Here is a 20,272-nt window from a genome sequence, read left to right as displayed (position 1 = left end):
CAGGTGGGCACCAGCCCCTTGGCCGCGGGACACGTGTGATCCCAGGGACACCCAGCTCAGGGCACGGCCAGCCCAGAGATGTCTGAGACCCTGCGGTGCTGGGCCAGTACAAGGCCTGTGGCCTTTTGCTAGCAAGGACAAAATTTCCTATTTACTGAGCCACAGGCAGTCACCATAGCAGTGGCAAGTGTTTCTGCAAGGTGTAGCATTCAAGGGATGTTTGTGTTAGATGGTCTTTTTGGTGTCCTGGAGAAGCTGTGCTGCACCCCAGCAGCACTAGATCAGGCAGGACCAGTTCACCAGCCAGGCCCCGGGAGAGTTGTAGAGTGTGACTGGGACTCAGTGCAAGTTGGCAACTGGTTTGGGTGCTCCAGAGTGAAAAAATAGACACCAGCAAGCTTGAACTTCAGCTAGCTTTTAAGGGCAGGTGGTTTGGAGAGAGGAAAGAGCTATGAGGAATTTAGAGATGAAGCCAAAAGTTCCTAGGGATGGTGTCTGGTGGGATCACACACACAGCTCCCCCTCAATGTGTGCTGAAGGCACTCAGAGAGCAGCCGTGCTCCTCTTTTTAGAGAGACTGGGCTAGCAAATTGGCTCGCTACACCACCTGTCTGGGACATCAGCTTGCAAAGCAGTCAGAGGGGCTCTGGGCCTGATTCTGTGCTACTAATGATGCAAGTTCAGCCTGAGGCTGTTCATGAAAGCCTCATGGAAGAGAGGAGCAGAGCCAAATACATTGTACACCAGACTTGGTTTTTTGCTCCTTTCTGATAATGCTCCTTGTCCAAGAGACCTGCTTATTGCTCTAAGGCCCCTTGCTGAGGACATGCAAGCATCGCCTGGCCTTGATCTGTGCAGGGCTGAGATGAGAGGGTCTCTTTGTTCCCATCAAAAGCTCCCAAATCCTGCAATGGAATGGGTCTTTTCTGAAATTATTCACGTGGCCAAGCACTTTTTTTTTATGGTAAAAGGAACTGGTAACAAATGCAAATTTCTTAGGTTTGCCCCCTGTGCTACAGGAATTTCTCAATTCTCTGTATTTTCTGATGTCACTCAGGTGCTATGGTTGGGTGGGGGTGGGCAGAGAAACACCTTGAGAGGTAGCCCCCACTAGGCAGACAGAAGGGCTCTTTCCAGGACATTACACTTTAATGTGTCACCTTTGCTGCTCTTTGAATTACTGTCTGATTTTGGTCATCCGTGTCCATCTGTGACAGCTTTTCCCTCTGCTTGCCGGCTTTCTGGCTGCCAGCTATCCCAACCGTGCACGAGCATGAAGTCAACAGGGTTTTCTCTGCTGAATACCTTGATACCTTTGTGCTAGACAGAAAAAAATGTAGACACTCTCCAGCTTGCCTATCATATGCCCTCTCCCGTGTCCGTTGCTTCCATAGCAGGAGCTGTGTTTGCTGGTGTGGCTTGGCTTCCTCGGATACTGCTGCCAGGAGGGTAGTGATGTTATTGCAGACATCACAACATGCCTTGGCATCATGCAAGGGTGGGTGGCAGCTTGAAGGGAAGGAAGATGTTTGAAAACGAAGGAAGGGCATCACAGGGGAGACAAATGTTGCTTTCTGACACATAGTAAATCCTCCGGAAAATTGCTTTTCAAAGGGTTTGAAGCAAAACAGGGTCAAATTTGGCCAATAGGTTCAGCCTGTGCTGTAGAAATTGGAAGAGATTATATCTTGAACTCAACAGGGTATTTAATTTCAGTATTTTAAAAAAGAGGTGGCTTAGTTTAGAAATGTTAAGGGAACCAAAGCATTTGGTTGCAGGCTGATTTTTTTATTATTATTATTATTATTCAGTTTGTGGCTATGATTATTGCCATGGTCTTTCAATTAAAAAAATTTAATTCCCCTCACTTTTCAATTCAGATGCTGAAGCTAGTTTGCCTTTATTCTGCCTTTGGATGAGATTAAGGCCCAGTGCAGGTGATGTGAGCTGCTCTGATAGCATCTCTTCTGGATCTGCTCCTTGTCCCAGGAGACCATTTGCAGCAGGTCTTCTTTCCATCTTTCCCCTTCTTCTGCCCCTGTTGAACCTATAGAAAGGAAACACAGGTGCACACGCCATGTGGGAGTCACATCTTGCTCTGCTCTTGTTCCCAGGAGGAATGAAGTGGGAACCAAGGTCTTGGCACGCACCATGAGGTCAGTTCAGACACAGCTCTGATGGCAGCTTCTCTGTGGGCAGCCTGTGTGTGTGGAGGAGGCGCTGAAGGAAAGTAAAGGGTTGGGGAGCAGAGGAAAGTTGGCAAGCTCCTAGAAAGGTGCAGAAGATTTCCTGTCCTCTTTTCCCAGTTGTTACTGTCCACTTCAGCCTGTTAGAGATCCACTAGATGCATTTGCATTTTCCATCACCTTTCACCAGCAAGGAAATGGTAAATAGCCTGGAGAGTTTTACTGCAAACATGCTGTGCAATATTTATGAAGGCCACTGTGAATAATTAATGGTTTATCTCAACTTTGAAAGCTTAGCCACAAACTCTTTTTAAGATTTGTGTGGGACATAGCAATGCTTTGCCAAGGAGCATTGCTGAAGTACCTCTGGTCTGTGAGGATCTTCTAAAGGTCATGGCTAGTTTACCTGCCTCTAGGAGAGAGCAGGAAACCCATCCAGGTGTGGGACAAGGGCTTTGGGTCTGTAACTCAAATGTTCCTCTATGGTTTGTAAAGCAGATACTATTGCAGTGCTCTTGTGTAGGCTCTGTGCACCAGGTTGGCCATTCTCAAGCCATTTTCTCCCACCTGGAAGGACCCCTCCCAGCAGCAGCCATCATGGTCAGCAGTAATTAGCACTGGTAGGGGTGGCCATCAATAAGGGATTAAAAAGGAATTGCCATCAGAGCTTGAGGTGGTACCCCAAAAATAGAGGAGCAGTACGTACTGAAGTGCACCTTTTGCATCTGCATACTCTTGCTGCATCTTTTATGCCAGTAACAGCTGTTATAGAATATTCCTGGAGAAGTATAAAAGCAGTTTCCAAAACATCATGTCAAAACCAGTCAAGTTTAAACACAAGAAGTGTGCAGTTCTGACAAGAGACTTTTCTACAGAGCTGTGGGTTTCATGCCTGATTTTCATGTTCAGCCCTCTCTCCAAGAGGTAGCTGCATTTTGAACAAAAGCAAAGTGGAAACCTCACTGCTGTTTTTCAAAATGATTAGCCAGAGGGGCACAAGGACAGGGATGGCTTCGTGTGTGCGAAAGAGGGAGCGTGGTGTGTGTCAGGTGGTTTTATAAACATGGATTAATGGTCTCCAAAGCTCAATAAGGTGACTGCGTGATGTACCTGCTCGTTCAGAGGAGCAGAGGAGAGCTTCAAGCATTTGTGTCATCATTCTTAAAGAGAGGAGGAAAAAAATAATCTTCATTTAAATGCATATAGTAGCTTTTCACTTGGGACTGAATGGAAAGTTTTTCTATTAAAATGCAAATGAAAGAATAAACTGTAACTCCAAATTTCTCCCTGAAAATGGATGTCTCCTCTCTGCATTGTGGTAACAGAGTGATTTCTACATTCAGAGTGCAAGTATTTTATCTTTATTTTGGGAAGGGAGAGCAGGAGAGTAAGAAAAAGAGGTTTGAGATTTGGGGTCCCTAAAAGAGTTGTGCCCTTTTCTGATACATTGATACAGCACTGTGTTATGTTTGGAAAAGTGGCTTGGAAAATCAGCAGAAAAAGGAAAAAGGTGTTCATCTGGACAGTGCTCCTTTTGCGGCAGTAGTATTTCAGAGCACATCTCAACATGAACGCTGCTGTGCTGTATCGCTGCCAGACACTCATGTGGTACTAGGCTGTCCCAGCACCCAAGTCTGATAAGGAAATGAGAAAGATATGAGGTCATGCATTGGGCGTGTGGGAGAGGCAAGGCATGAGCTCCGATGCTCTGCTGAACCACAGCTTTCCTCCTTCCCTGGGAAAAAGCCCTTGAGCACAGGGTGAGTTTTTAGGCATCTCTCTGGAGCTATACAGTGGGCCCTGTTCCCTTCTCAGATTGATAGGGTTTAGAGTAATCTTTGCAAGACCTGATAATTTTCATCACTTGTGAGCTCCATAGTTTGGAGGTAGAGAGTCCCCGTTAAGATCCAATCAGCTAGTTCAAGACCCGGTTTACCTTGCAGAGGTGATGTTGCAGGATGGACAAATGACACCTCAGCGATGTCAAACAAGCAGTGGAGATGGGAGATCATGGCTCCAGTGGCTCCAGGCCCCTGGACTGATTTGCAAACACAGAGTGTTTCTGAGCAGATACAAACGCAGGCCTGATTTTGGAGGGGTGGGGAGAACAGGCTGGGCTTAGGTCTGAACTCATCCCACCGCACCTGGCACTCAAGCAAGGTGTCTATGATAAGACGGTGTCATCCTAGGCTCCTCTATTGTCCAGAAGATACAGTCATCTTCTGAAGTCCAGCTAATGTGATTAACCCCTGGGGGTGCCTACCTCTCTCCCTCACTAAAATGAGAGAAGGAAGGTACCTATGCTCCCCTGCTGTGTTTTCAACATGACCCTTCACCTTCACAGACTCTGACGCTCTCTGACCTCAAGCCAAAGCGGGGACCAGTGTCAGGTGGCACCCAAGTGACAATTACAGGCAACAACCTCAATGCAGGCAGCAATGTCATCGTGACCTTTGGGCGACAACCCTGCCTCTTCTACAGGTACAGATGAGTCCTTGCTACTGTATATGCCTGAGTCTGAAAGACATGAACAATTATAGTTAAGAGACTTCTTCTGCAGCCCAGAAAACCTGTCCCTCAAGTGCCTCTTCTGCCTGTGGCCATGTCTATTCAGCAACAGGACTTTTGCATTCTGCACCATGTGCAGCCTTACTCTGCATGTTTTGGGATGGGAGAATAGGATTTATTTCATTGTTTTGATTGGTATTTGATGTGCTTTTTTCCATGGCCCCTTGTCAAATTTCACTACAATTCTCCACGGTCCTATGCTTTGCTACTTGCTCTGGGAGTATGTAATTTTAAAGATTCATTTTCATGTCCCTGTGTTAGCAGGGGTGACAAAGAAAATCTGACAACATAGGTTCTAAGTATTAAACCACGTCCCTTTTATCCCAAAATAGTCCTGTAGTGCTAAGAAATGGATGATTTGCAACATTTTAGCTCTGGGTTGGCTCCTGTTCAATTGCAGTTCAGAGAGGCTTAATGTCAGTGTTACCTGCTGAACCTTCCCTGATCCCTGTGAGAATGAGTCTGAATCCAATTCCCAAGGGCTCCTGCAGCTCAAAATTACTCTGTGCAACACATTTTGCTGCCAGGATCGGTGCAGGTTGAAGACGAAGTTGGCACATTTCTCCTAGCATATCCTTAGCAGAAGAAGGGCTCATTCACAGGAGACCTGGGACCACTGTCTTGGGGCAATGCCCTTCCCTCTCCTGACTGTGGGGATCCTCTTTAGCCACCTGTCATGACTGTGGTGTGATTCAGCATCTATAATTCAGGAGGGTGAAGTCACAGCTTGTGATTTAAAAGGCTAAGTGGGAACCACAGCTGCTTGGAGATGCTTACTGAAGAGACGGGGGGGTTTAGGAGGAATTGAGCATGGCCTTTCGGGGGAATGTGGAGAGCACCTGAGGGTGCAGTCAGTGAGGGCAAATGCCATGTTGCAAGGAAGGATGCACTCTGCTTCATCCTTTCTAGGGGTGTAAGATGAGGCTGCATCACAAAACACAGGACTGGGGAGATTGAGGGTGTTTGGAGCCTAGATTTTGGGCTCTTTATGGAAGGTAAGAGCCGTGGCAAAATTCAGACCCGGAGCTGGTTTTGAGCCCTGCCCAAAAGGAAATGTTTATGCAGAATCCTCTTTGAGTATAATCATAAAGTGCTTCCCACTATATTAACACCTTTCATGTAAAGATCTTAGACATGCTGCGAACTGCACTTAAACATGGCTTACAGTCCTAATGCAAAGTAAACTTTATTACTCCAGACTGGAAAGTTGAAGTACAAACACCCCTTTTTATGAGCCACTGCTGTGTATGTCTGCAGACGGGACGGAAACATCCATTTAACCACACACTCTCTGATGGAGAGAGGTCTGGTTTGGACTTCTCTTGAGGTTCAGTTTTCACTCTGAGACCTGAGAAATGATGGCTCTTGTGGTTTTATTTAAACTAACTATTTAAATGAAAAGGCAACGTCACTTCCTCAGATAAATGTGTTGCACTATTCACAGCATAGTCCTGTAATGGTGAGTTTCACCACTTCACAGTTTCTAGGTTTAAGGTCACAGGACATAGAGTAAGTAGCTGGGCTCTTTTTGGCACCGGTTGTTTTGCTGCTGGTAGCACCTGGTTTATATTTATGTGCTTCTACTCACAGGAGATCCACCAAGCATATTGTCTGTAACACCACTGCCTCTGATGAAGGCTTTGAGAAGGTGAAGGTGTCTGTGAGAGTGGATAAGGCCAAGATACATCAGGAGTTACAGTATGAATATGTAGAGGATCCAACCATCCTGAGGATTGAGCCCGAGTGGAGCATCTTCAGGTAAGCATTCCATAGACACTCCCCCATACCACCTGACATGGTTTTCTAATGCAGCACTAATGTGTTCATACTGGTCCTAGATACAGAAAACTGATTTCCAAGCATTGTGGTCACTAAGAAATAGATTTGTGCAGAGATACTTCCCAAAGCCCAAGATCATGAGGGCTGGTGGACTTGCCTTCTGGGAAGACTAAAAGGGGAGACAAAGCAGTGTATTGTGCATTCATTACAACACCTTGGATGCTCAACATGTGTCTGTGCTCATGCGTACCCTGGGACAACATTTCCACATAGTCTAGTGAGGGATAGGTGGGAGCAGGGTCCTTTCTCCAAACAAATGCCTTATATTCCAAACCTAAATGATCGTGCACCCCACCTTCACTAGCAGAGCCAAGCTTCCTGGCTTAACGCATAAAATCCAGCTGCCAATGCTTACCAGAAGCTTGCCTTGAAGACTCCATGCTTTAATTACAAAGGTAGATGCAGCAGATCTCCAACTTAGTGCTGAAGCATTCTCCCTCTTCACTGCAGCTCAGGGTTTATCTCCAGCACCAGGATGCTCCCTGTCTGCATAATATTACAGAACACTGGAGCTAGTTAAACTACATGGTTGTATCCTTAAAAACTGAAATTCCTAGTGCTTCTGGCCATGACTGTGTTTCAGGCCCCACTGGGATGGGTCCACAGCTTTGCATGGCAGCAGGACCAGTCAGTGATTTCTTAAAACCAAGCATAAATGTCAAACTGCTTAAAGAAGTGAATCTTCCTTGGGTTTGGAAGCTTCAATTCCTACCTTTCCCACAGCCTTCATGGTCTTGCTGGCTTTGGACTGAGCATTGCTTTTTTGGCCATTGTGCCTGAAAGCCCCAGGGCTGTCTCCCAAGATGAAACGCAAAGGGAGCCCTGGTCCCTGCCCTATTAACAGCCTTCCTTCTCGTTAGGCATCCCTTTTTCTCTTCACCCCATTGATGCTGCTTTGGTGAATTCAGAGGCTTCACATGAAGGTGTCTGAGAGGAGCATTTGCCCTGGTTGTAGAAGACATCAAAGCAGTACCCAAATGCTCTCAGAAGCCTGCAGAAATGGCCTCAGGAAGAGAGAAATTGGTCATTAAATGCACTGGTATTTCCTTGAAAAGATACAAAATAAGAAATCCTAGTCTCCCCCCATTCATCCACAGCAGCTTTCTGCTTCCCTGTCAAATCGTACTGATCGGAGTATCTAGGGATTAGGAGCAGGGCTTGTAAATCCCCACAGTTCAGCTCCTGTCCAGAAGATGTTTCCACAAATCAATTAGTGCCTTTAATTACCATGAGGGAATTTACCGATTTAGCTGGATTGAATCTTTGCACGTTGGTCTTGAAGCTTTAGTGTCTGGATTTTCCATTTGGGGTTTTTATTTTCAGTCAGAGTTCAGGTTATCAGTGAAATGAGAAATCGCTTTAGTCTCTTCCTTATTAAAGTATGTTCAGTGCTGGTTAAAAGGTGCAAGACTGACAGCCTGGGAGAGTGAATTCCCCTGTCATCCCCAGGAAAGTTGCAAGATGGAGACCTTCCTCTGTCTGGCCTCAGGTCAGGCTGGGAGGTGAGAGGAGTTCTCCAGAGCCCATTTGCTCCTTGGTTTCTCCACTGAAGATTCTAGCAACAGACGAAGAAACAGCCTGGGAGATGCTTCAGGTGCATTGGTAAAGCTTTGCCCAGCCTGGGGGTGCAGAGATTCTGCATCCTTTTGCTTGTTGCCCGGGATCTCCCATCCCTCCTCCCAGCATAAAGGGAATTAAGAAGAGCTGCTTGTCTAGTGGGTGCCAGCTCACTTGCAGGGTGTGTAGCTGCTGGGATGGATGAGTGGAACTCTACCTGTCTCATCATCCAGGTACAGCCTCTACCCTCTGCTCTCTTCAGCATCACTGAAATCAGAAAGCATCCACTTGAGCATTAACAGGTGCCTAATTTTAACCAGACCTACCCCTTCCATCCCCCTTCTTGTGCATTTTTTAATCACTCCAAAGGTGCATAACCTTGGAGGAGAGTGCAGAAAGAGAAGATGCAATATCCAGGATTACCATGGTGGTTTGGAGTGCCAAGGGCAGTTTTGAGCACTGTTAACCGTTAGCTGTGGAGCTCCATCCAGCAGGTTATAACGGAGACAAGCATTAGAGTAAAGCCTCTGCACAGAGCTGGATGAAAGGGCAGCCAACTCCAACTCCAGTCCTGAGAACGAAGAGGGAAATAAGTTAGTCAAGACACGTGGATCTGGAGATAGACTGAGGAGACTATTCCTCAGTATATTTGTTATGCAGTACGATTTATTACAGCAAATCCACTGTGCTTCTCTGATTCATCACTCCTGGCTGTGGGGCTAAGCTGTTTTGAGGGATAGATGATTGCTACTAAACCAGCTTTGCAAAATTAGTGAATGAATGTATTGAGCCTGGCTTAAAACCTTCTCAAGTACCATTTTCCAAGACAATAAAGAAAAGATTACTGCTAATTTACTTCCATAGCCAAAAAAAAAAAAAAAAAAAAAAAAAGTCACACTGGGCTGGCAGGTAACTAGAATTTTATGAGGTTCCATTATGAGGTTCCATTAATACTTTTGATCTGGGTTTGATTTGAGTTATGCCTAGCAATTGTCTGAGTCTGCAGACAGAAAATTATGCTCAGAGCTTTTGGGACAATAAGGAGTTAAATTAAGAAAGGTCATGGTCTTGTCTCTTGGCACCTCTGTGATTTTGCTGGGCAGTGGCTGGCAGTTTTCCTGCAAAGGCAAGAAACAGTTTTATTTGCTTGATTTGCAAGCCAGAGAGGGTTTGGGGGCGATATTGTGCTCTCAGCAAACACAACTGCTTTAGGTTTTTTTCAGAGAAAAGGCCCCCCTTTGATCAGGTGTTGTGGCTGTACTTAATAACTGTGGGCTGGGTCTGCAAGCTGAGTTTCCAAACCAAATACAGCGTTTTTAACATGTGAGTTTGAAACTGTGTGTGCAGACTTGGTTGATTAAATAAAAGGATTTATGTGTATATGCACACAGTCAGATATATCTGTACATACGTGCATACATTTGATAAGTCTGGAACACGTAAACTTTCAGCTGAGTAACAATAAAAAATCCCTTCTAGTTTGAATCAGCAGAGATTCATAATAATAATAATAAATGATAATACAAATTAAAAAGTTTCAAAGCCAAAATTCTTGAAGAACCAAGACGGCGGAGAAAGAAAAACTTGGTTTATACACTTCTCTTCTGGATTCTGGTGAGCGAGTTCTCCCTGCATGATATCAGGAATAGTTAATGCAAAGCTGAATTTTGGGGAGAGGGTATTCTTTCTGTAAGGCGGGGTGTGGGGTGTGTGTGTGTCTGTCTTGTAAGTGGATGCTTGACTTCAGAAGAGATCCTCTGTGCATTCAAGAAAGCTCAACCATCCAAGCAGATCTTATGGAAACGGAAAATATGGTTTTGCCCCATACAATTTCCCATTAGAAATTTCCCATCACAGCTGATGTCTTCGGAGAGCAAGAACTTGAGGTACTCTGCGAAACTCAAGGTCAAATGTTGTCCTAACCATGGATTAGTCTGTACAGGCATTACTTGAATGAAAGACCAAGAGGAATCTTTCTGAGAAGTGTCACAACAGCACCTGCCAAAAGATATGGTTGTGACAAGCTTTTTGGCAGAACTCATGTCTCAAGTCTTCAAATTTACAGGCTTATGGGACAGTAGGCTGTGTTTAAGCTAGTGAATACTTAATCCAGATCTATATTTTAGTCCTGAAGCATGAGCATGCATAGCCCTCATATGTACTTTGGTCTTTCTTCTTTCAAAGGCAGGTTAGCTTCATCTATTTGCTTGATTTGCAAGCCACAGAGGGTTTGGGAGCGATGTTGTGTCTTCAGCAAACACAACCTATCCTGCTTGTTGGGAGAGCTCCTTGGTCCTTGCTATCCCTTGAACCACGACCAGGCATTGCCCGGGGTACCACTAATAGCTTATCAGCATCTACGGTCACCAGCCAGTGTTTGAGCTGCTGTCCTGGCCATTTGGTTTATCGGTGTGGGCACGACTAGAGGGGCTGAAGCACAGTCCCAGTTAGCTGTGACCAGCTTACTGGAACCTGACAGCTATACTGCCATGCAGAGGTGCATTTGCATTCATTCCTACCTGCCCCATCTAATTAATAATAGAAGATAAATGAGGAAAATGGAAAACAGAGGTCAGAAATGGGGGAGATCTCTTGGCCAATATGGGATTCTTCCTCTCAGTGTGTTTGTTTTCTGGTGGTTTGTCATTTATAATGTACTTGTTTAACTTTTCATGTATGCCGAGGTTTATGTGGAGGCAGAAAGGGAGCCTGAGCTTTCTTTTCCCAATCCCACTGATTTAAATCCCACTAAGGAAATAAATAGCAGCCTGGACGGTTTCCAAAGGGAGTTATGGAGGCAGGTGCTGAAGTCAATGAGAGCACTCCTTAGCCTGGGAAACTCTCAGAGATGGGGCTGTCCACTGATGACATTTCCCCATCCTGCCCTGGACGTGTGAGCCCTGAAGGTTTTACTTTCTTAGGTAACTCTTCTCCCTGCAGCCCTTGCATCACTCTGCCTCCACCGCAGTGCTGTAAGGGAGAGCTCACCCTGGTAGAGCAATGCTGTTTCAATTTGGGATGGCTGAAGCTGCCTGTGGTGCACCCTTCTCCTTGATGCGGTGTTCAAAGCCAACCCAGGCGCTAGCTCCTGCTGAAGCCTGGGAATGCTCCTTTGCAGTTTCCTTCCTCCCTCCCCTCTGTTCCCCCAAGTCCCACAAACAGAACTGCTGGCTGCAGCCAGACGAGGCAAGGGAAGGGAAAGGAGGGTGTTTCTGAAAGCTGTTTCCTTCTGCTGACAGTGATTGCAGGGAATGGGAAGGGCTCTGCCTACATCCTGCCATCTTACGCTGGGCTGAGAGAGTTGTTATAGAAGTGACAAAATCTACCAGATGCATGGCTGTGGCTTGTATGAATCGGCTTTCTCAGGAAACCAGTCCTCATCTAAGCAAAGGGACACAGTGACTGGAAATCTCTTTTCTGTTATGTGTTGGATCTAACACACGTGGTAGAGCTTATTTGCCTGGGTCGCCAAATGGAAACCAAGCAAATGCCTTATGTACTCCAGGGGTGGAGATTTTGACTCTTGTTCCTTCTAGATGCTGCAGGACCGGGTGCCCTGTCAGCACTGAAGTGTATTCACTGAGGTGATATTCTCTTATTCAGGGTGATATTTTTATAGCAGGTTTAACATGCAAGATGTTAAAGATACAGCCCTCAACCAAGGCAGCACTGAATCCTCAAGAGCTGCCTGCACAGGATAGTATTTATGAAGATTTTTTGGGGTCCCTTCCTTAAGTGATATAAGAGATATAATCTGTGAACCATTATGAAGAGTCCTTGTTAAATTTCCAACTCTTATCCTCATTACCAAAGCTTAGGATTTCTGAGTCCTAACAATGAAAAACACCTAGGTGCTGCTTGATGTGACAGTTTTAGCAAGTATGTGGTTTTACTTATTTCTCGCCTTATGAATAGATGAAAAATTACTATTAGGGTTTTGGTTTTGGTTTTTGTTTTTTTGTTTTGGTTTGTTTTGGTTTTGTTTTTCCTTCCCTTCCTATGTGACTGTGAGATGTGGTCAGATACTTCACACTAAATATTTAGAAATACAGATCACCCATTGCTGGTGCAATCAGTTCTGATACCTATTAGCTGCATTTATGCATTTCTTCCATTTCTTCTCCTCTAGTGGCAACACACCCATTGCAGTGTGGGGAACTCATCTAGACCTCATCCAAAACCCTCAGATCCGGGCAAAGCACGGTGGAAAGGAACACGTCAATGTGAGTATGCCTGCTGAGCTGGAGAGCGGACATGTCCAAGGTGGTGAGAGGGGCTGGATAACAGCTCTGGAGGTTGAAATCTCCAATTGCATCCAGAACAGAGTATGACTTGCTTTCAGAAGGATTACACCATCCTTTCTCCATGAAAGAGCACTGGACCAAAGAGAGAAAAGAGAGGTGTTAATGGTGGGTCATACATTTCCTGGTCCTTGCTGAGCTTATTTCTTCTGTTGGCTCAAGGATACCCGTCCTCTCTTGGCTGTTGTATAACCTGTGTTGCTTACCAGCCATGCCTGTGCATAACTAGACCCAAATTCAGGTTTTTAGATCAGTGTGCTGGAACTGGAAGGGACTGTGAATAATGCTTTTTGGTACTACTGTGTCCACTCCCTGGCCTTTTTTGGGATCCTGCAAGTGTCTCCAGGTTTAACCAGCTAGGTTTGTAACTTAGTTCAACTCTTAGTGACCACTGAAGAATCGGAAGTCAGCCTGTGGAGGCCAGTAGAGCTTTACCAAGGAATGGGAGGACAATTCACCTGGAAGGAGCCAATTGCCAGTAGCTGCTGAGCAGCTCCAGGTAGAACTGTAAAAGGTGTGAGTGTAGGACATGCAATTAGGAAACTCAGGAGCAGGTAGCACTTGCTGGTACGTACAGTAAGGTTGGAGGAAGGGGCCATGCAACAGCATCTGAAAAGTAGTTGGCTGTGTATGGGTATTTCCTGGGACCAGCTGTGAAAGAGCATCCCAGAAGAAGAGGGATCAAAAATAAAAAAACCCAAAACACAGAGGGACCAGTTGGGGTGGGGTCAGAAAGTCCAGGTCCTCTTCATTTCTCGGATTTAGAGTAGTCCATATGCTTTCCACAAAAGGTTCTCAAAGCACTTTGTGGACATTAAAATAATGTACTGCCACATGAACAATGGTGAAATTGTGGTAGATCCAAAAAGAAAATGCAGGAAAATATGGGGTAGATTCATTTGCGTCTGCAGTTTACAGATTGAGAGACCTAAATGTTGGTCTTGTCCCAGCTCTGCCATGAACTAATATCTCCCTTCATAAAACCAGATCCAAAGCAATTTTGTCACCTCTCATGCCCCATCAGATTCAGGAAATACCAGTGAGATTGGTTTCTGGATGCTGAAACTTGAATAGCAGTTTTCCAGTCTGTCATGAACTCTGGGGAAACCCTGGTCCAACTGATTATGCATATTCATAGGAATGTTTTGGTAATGTGTTCTATTTCCTGGTACAGCACAAACAAACACTACTTTAACTTTCCTGCAGAATTAGAAGCCTGCATGACTTCATCTTATTCTTCCAGCCAGACTCCAGATCTTGCCTGACACAGTGGTCTCAAACAGTCATGCCATTGTGCAGGTGATGAAGCCTATTCTTCATCTCACACACCTCCATGCGGAATTGCCCATCAGTTTTGCACTGGGAATTACTCTGGTGCCTTTTCTTCCTTGTAAGAGCTGTTACAGCAAAAAACATCTGACTGACTGACTTTCCAATACAAAACTGTCTGGTCCAAGTCGCTTATCTATTGATTTAAACCAAAGACATACTAGCATCTGAGCTATGCTAGCTGTGATAATGAGCATGGTCTCAGTGCTGTAGGTATCAGACTAGTTTGGAGAAGATTCTCAGATCAGGCACAGCTGGGATCCCATGGGGCTGGTGCTGTTTTCCTACAGAGCCTGTTGATTCCTGGTGAGACTGGGATGCAGCGTGCTAGCAACCACGATATAGAAAAATGAAAACTCAGATCCTGAAGGACAAGCAGGCGTCCAATTCTACATTGTTTAAAGTGGTAGTCAGGGTAAAATGCCTTTCACAAGCTATAACCTGTTTCTCAAATACAGGAAAAAGCAGGTCTTTGGCAGGGTTGGAAACACACTTTAGGGTTTCCTGGGACCTACCTCATTATCTGCGCCTCTCCAGCTTCCTGGGCTTCATTTCGGGTAACCTGATGTTCAAACAGGAATCTTGGGCACAACTGAGCCTGCGCTGCACATATACTTGTGGAGTGATCCCCAAGAGTATGAGAGCTAATTTTAGGGTGATAGTAAGCCTTTGATTAGTCTCTGTTGTCAAAAAAAAAAAAAAAAACAAACACCAAACAAAAAAAAAACAGGAAGACTTTCTATTTCCAGAAAGAAATGGGTTTAAGGGAAGATGTCAACACTGGCAACCCCACAGGCTGAGCTCCCTCAGGGAAGAAGCACAGGATGCCCAAGTGCAGTGCAAACTGCTCCACACACCCACCCCAGAAAAGTTTTCCTAATCCCTTTCCATACTTGATTGCATGATGGGTGGCGGGTATGTTTTGAACCAGTGGAGCACCAGCCTGTCTCATGATAACCAAGGAGGTCTGCTCCTCCCTGTCCTCCAGGAGCAGGTAGGCTAACATTTCACTGAGAGGTATCTGTCCACCAGGATGGCTGGAGGCATTTTCCATAAACACTCCCTCTGTTTGTTTCCTTTCTCCAGAACTGTGAGGTGCAGAACAGCACGGAGATGACCTGCCAGGCTCCGGCACTGGCTGTTGACCCCAATCACCATTCTGAGCTCGCCGAGCGTCCAGAGGAGTTTGGCTTCATTCTTGACAACGTGCAATCCCTGCTGATCCTCAACAAAACCAACTTCACTTACTACCCAAACCCTATCTTCGAGGTTTTCAATCCCTCAGGGATCCTGGAGCTGAAGCCGGGAAGTCCCATCATACTGAAGGTGAGATGGAGGCCAAGGACTGGGTGAGGAAGGACAAACACATGCTGCCTGTTGCCTCTCTGTGTCTGCCAGCACCCCACAAGTGGCATCCTAATTGCATCCTAGAAATTTCCTTCATTTATTGCACCTACCATATTGCATCACATCAGAGTCATCATCTGCAAACACCAGTCACTGCTCAGCATCTGCCAATAGCCATAACTAAAAAATATAAACGCCTGCTGTAGCTACCTGTATGCAGCTTAAATTTGTACCCACTGCCCTCCACCAGAGAAGAATGTTTTCTGCTACTGCAACAAGGCTGGTAGATAAATATCCAAGTTTATGTCTTTCTTGGGTTTTCAAGACCTTCCTTTCACCCCTGTTTAAATCTTACACCAGTCCTTTGTCATTTCTGTAATCTGGACAGCAATAGAGAGAAAGAATTTTATGGTTGAGCATTTCTATATCAGCACTTGTATGTGGTGCATACGCAAAGAAATGGTTGTGCCTGCAGAATACCTCCTTGCGTGGTTACAAAGAGGTCTGTCTTGTCTGAACACATTTTGTGAGGGCCTGTTTGTTCAAGACTTATATGTAACATTTCTCATTTAGTTTCAGAGAGAGAGGAGAGCAGGACAGGCTGTTTTGACAGATTACAGTCTGTAGCCATCCATGCTGTCCTCTGCATGACTTTCTAAATTGGCTTTTCCTCTCTGTGTTAGCAAATGACGAACCACAAATGTCAAACGCAATGTTAATACTCATGTCAAAGGAACAAACTAGAGCTGGAAGGTGAATACTTTTCTGATGGTGGGCTTTTTTGGTGTGTGTGTGATATTTCTTTCTATCCAGGGCAAGAACCTGATCCCACCAGTGGCAGGAGGGAATGCCAAACTGAATTACACAGTTTTGGTTGGTGAGAAGCCCTGTGCAGTGACCGTATCAGATGTGCAGCTACTGTGTGAGTCCCCAAACCTCATTGGACGGCACAAGGTGATGGTAAGTGGTGCTTGAACTTCAGCCTGTCCTCCCTGGGTGGGTTGGGAGGGCATACCAGTGCTCAAGAGCTGGTAGACATCTCCGAGGAGTTTGTATCACCATTTGCTTTCCATAGATCCCATAAACTTCAGGGCCTCTTCTTGTCATAATATCCCCACCAAGAGTAATTTGGAGAAGTACAAGAGTAACCAGGAGATCTTAATGGACACTGAGAAACTTTTCATTATCAAAACCCTTTAGGGAAGTTTGCCTCTCTTCTGTTTTTGTATGGGCTGTATGAACACTAGATGCTTATATGAGTTCATATATATATTATATTCCCTCCATGGCATACTTAGTTAAATTTAGCACAGTCACTAGCAATTACTAACATACTGGTGGGTAAAATTCACCTTTATGCAGGAGAAAAGAAATGCAGGATATGGGCAACAGTATGACTGGACTTCGGACTGAACTTAGGCAAAAATCCAAGAATCCAAAAATCCTGCATATCCTTCCTGGGATCTGTGAAAAATGGACTCAGTGATTACATCAGAGAGAGCTTCTCTTCCTCTCACTATTGATTTATTTACTCCATTTTTACTTTCTTCTCAGCAGTTTGCATTCCTCAATGCTGTTGCTTGATAAGCAGCACATCAGCAAACTCATTGCAGTTGTACTGAGCTGTGGGTGGAAATACAACAAAATCTGACAAGTGACACCAAACATACAGATGAACAATGTTTCTCATTCCTTGTTATCAACTTTTCTCCACCTCTCTGTTGCCCTCCTAAACTTGTATCTGTCACATATTTATTTATTTCAATGCAATGAGACTCATAGAGGTTGATGGAGACACACTGCATGGCTCTTTAAAAAGAGAATTTTCTGGGAACTTTTAGAAAATAGTTTATGGTGACCGTTTTGGGTCTTGTTTGTGACTCCTGCTGGGACACCTGACGCTGGCTGCTTAACTTCTCTGTGCCAAAGTTTGTCATCTGGAAAACAGAGGTAATAACCCTTTTCAGCCATGCAAATACAGCATGGCTCTTGATTCATTGTAAAGCACTTTAAGACAATCCAAGAGGAGTAATAATGAAGTGAGAGATTTTCTCTGTGTGAATACGAAAGCTTTTGAACTAGACAATATATGTTCCATGTCATTTTCATGAATATAATTAAACATATGGTTAGTCAGAGATGGACAAAGCCAATCCTAGAGAGAAAACTCAATGTCAGGTGAGCAATAATCAACCTCTGGGGATCAGGGAGGATGAATATCTGCTCAGGTCTTACTAATTGGAAAGACTCCCCTGCTCCTGCAGCTTGGGACAGCTTAAGTGAAGCCATGGAGAAAAAAATAATCCCTTTTTGAGGATCTTGATCAAACAAGAGATACTGCTGGAAGCCAAGGAAGATGATCGCATTGAAGCCTGTTAATGAGCATCAGTAATAGGGGCAAGTTACAGATTTCTCGTTCAACTGCTAACACTGGGGCAAGGCTTTGGCAGCATCTGGGCTGGGAACCAAATACAGAAGGTCACCTGCAATGGAGACCAGTGCTCAAGGGTGGGCTTTGCAGCTGAAACTTTACAGGGGAAGAGCTGGGCTGGGAAATGCCTTCTCCAGCATAGCATGGCATCTCTGTTGCTCAGGTTGGTACAAAATGTATCCCCATGATTCACATGACTGTCACTTTGATGGTCAGGAAAATTGACAGGTATCTCTCCTAGGTCCTCCTCCTGTTTCTGCCAACAATTTACTGTGTGACCTTGAGTAAATCGCTGAGCAAACCCTTTCTTGCAAAGTGAGGTGGCCTAGATCTGAGAGGGGACCATGGGAGTGAATCAACCATTGCAACACTGATATTATTTCTAAGAGAAGGAACCTGAGATTATTTCTAAGGGAAGGAACAGTGACATTAATGTCAACAGATTTTTGATCTAGCTCAGCTATCTTTTTTTTTTATACGACAGAGTTAAATATTTGAAAAAGTAGAAAAGAACTAAAAGGCCTGAGCAACGGTTAAAAAAGATTGACTAAATAAAATTCAGAGGCAAGCTCTGTCTCAAGGAAATCAAAGAGACATGAGAAAGATACATGAGTATCTTGGGGAAGGTCTACAATGAAGAAGCGGAGTACTTTTGAAGGGTTGCTGGTATCTAATGTAGGCACTTATATACATGGAACGTCACACTGGACTCTTTATATAGTGAATGGAGAGATGGTCAAATACAGCAACTGAAGTTCAGGGCACAGTTGATCTCATCCTAAGGTAGACACTTACATTTGGCCAGGGCAAACTTCCACTAGGATAGACACTGCCACAGTCAAGTTGTGCTCAACAGGAACTCCTGAACTGCTGACCCCTAAGACTTTGCTGGACAAAACTGAGCTCTGCCATAGTGCCATTTAGAACAAATTCAGGATTAATAGGCCTAGCAGGTGGCCAAACTTTGTTTGATAAGATGGAGGGCTCATGTGCAGTCTTCTGGAAGGTATAAATAGCACTTATAAAACACTCAGTGGCCCAGGAGATAAAGTAAGGGTGTATCTACATATTTGCTTATTTTTCTTTCAAATGTTCACAATAATACTGCAGCCTTGCAGGCTTTCTTCTTCAAGTGACAGATTCCCTCAGATCATGGCAGTTTTATTCATGGACTGTGAGACCTTAGCAGTGCTGAAACAACTTTTAGAGAGGAATGTACTGGGGTTAACTTTGTTAGACACCTACCTCTATGAGTCTAGATCTCCTTACAGTTAATGGAGAGAAATGGGAACTTCCACTGAATAAAACGTCTCATCCTAATGTTAAAGGAGGTGTCAAAAGCTGCTTACATAAATCACATTCTAAAAGTGCTTTTTCTCTGTATTGACTCTGAAAGCATGCTGTAATGTCTAACTTAGATGTGCATGTCCAATGTTTGGTGAGAAGACTCCCACCCATGGAGACAGGCTGTTCGGCAAGCTTTGAGGACAGACCTGCACTGGGGATTGGGATGGGGTTTTTTGATTCTAGTCTGATACTCCCTGAATGGACTTATCTGACTACAGGGCTTGGGGGAAAAGGGCCACTGTCGGAAACAAAAAATGAAAAGTGACGGATCTGTTTATTGATCCACTGTGACAGGAAGGAAATTGTGCAAGCTGGTGAGCAAATTTTGCTGGGAGGATTTGGGACAGTGGTCTAGGGCAAAAGGCGACAGCTTCCAGTGCAGACATTAGCGTGTCAGTTTGGCAGTTTGTCTTCCCAGTTGAGCATGCCACATACCAACAGCAAACCTCTGCCCTGCGCAGGCCTTATAGGTGAGTCGGGCCTTGCATCTTGAAACAGATGGGAAAGCTAGTTAATGCTGCATCCTCAACTTAAATGAGTGCTAGGTTTTTTCCTTGGCCACTGAAGATGCTCTACAAGTCATCAATGTCATGGTACAGGAACGGTCATCTTGAAACTCTACTGCCTGGTCCGATGAGCTTAGGTTTGATTCTGTTTCTCATTGCAGACATTGTTATCTTTCTAAAGCCCATCCACAAATGCCATGAGGGGATCTTGTGGATAGTAATTAGATCTTTCCAGACATTCATTTTTGTCCTGCCCAAGACATAAGGGTTACAGCTAGGTGGCTTTGGCCAGGACCCACTGAGGAACAGGCTACTGCTGCTGCTAGAGCAAACCAGACATCTCAGAGGCTGTAACTGGGGCCAGAATAATTTCTAGGAGGTTGCGGGGTCACACAGATTCATGTCCCCTGCAAAGCCTGTAGTAGTGAGGAGCAAAAGCAGCTGGAAAACTTTTCATTAATTCATGACTTTCTGCTTCATAGTCTCTCCTGCTAGTTAATCCTTCCTCCTCGGGCCAGTTTCTTCCTCCTGGAGCCTAGAGAGGAAGCCCAAGTGGGTGCCTGCGCTGAGGCCTGGGACTGATGCATGTGCAGGCGGGCTGGAGGCAGACTGAATAACTGAGAGCCAGTGGGACGGAGGAGACAGCTAGCCACCAGGCTGGGATGCGGAGGGTGTTTTCACATGCCAGGCTGGAATGCTGTGGGATCTGGAAATTATAAGGGAGAGCTCCTCATAAAGAAGGAAGAAAAAGGTTCAGGTACATGCTGCAATGGGTCCAGTTGCAGTGGGAGGGGACAGCACGTAGTCCTGAGGTCTTGACTGCACCTTTGCCCAGCAGCAAGATTTTGCTCTTTGTGCAAG

At 45.1% G+C, this 20,272-nt stretch overlaps 1 protein-coding gene across 2 annotated transcripts in view; it reads left to right on the top strand.

Moving 5' to 3' along the window:
* The window catches only part of PLXNA4 (plexin A4), a 455,447-nt gene that overhangs the window by 384,847 nt on the left and 50,328 nt on the right, over positions 1-20,272 (top strand). For both annotated transcript variants that reach the window (XM_056341131.1, XM_056341132.1), the window contains exons 15-19: positions 4,531-4,667; positions 6,345-6,512; positions 12,280-12,373; positions 14,867-15,106; positions 15,941-16,087. In XM_056341131.1, the coding sequence (XP_056197106.1) occupies positions 4,531-4,667; positions 6,345-6,512; positions 12,280-12,373; positions 14,867-15,106; positions 15,941-16,087 (786 nt within the window). The remainder of the gene's footprint in view (positions 1-4,530; positions 4,668-6,344; positions 6,513-12,279; positions 12,374-14,866; positions 15,107-15,940; positions 16,088-20,272) is intronic.

Source organism: Falco biarmicus, chromosome 5 (assembly GCF_023638135.1).
Source record: "Falco biarmicus isolate bFalBia1 chromosome 5, bFalBia1.pri, whole genome shotgun sequence".
Lineage (NCBI taxonomy): Eukaryota > Metazoa > Chordata > Aves > Falconiformes > Falconidae > Falco > Falco biarmicus.
This window is presented reverse-complemented; position numbering and strand designations above follow the sequence as displayed.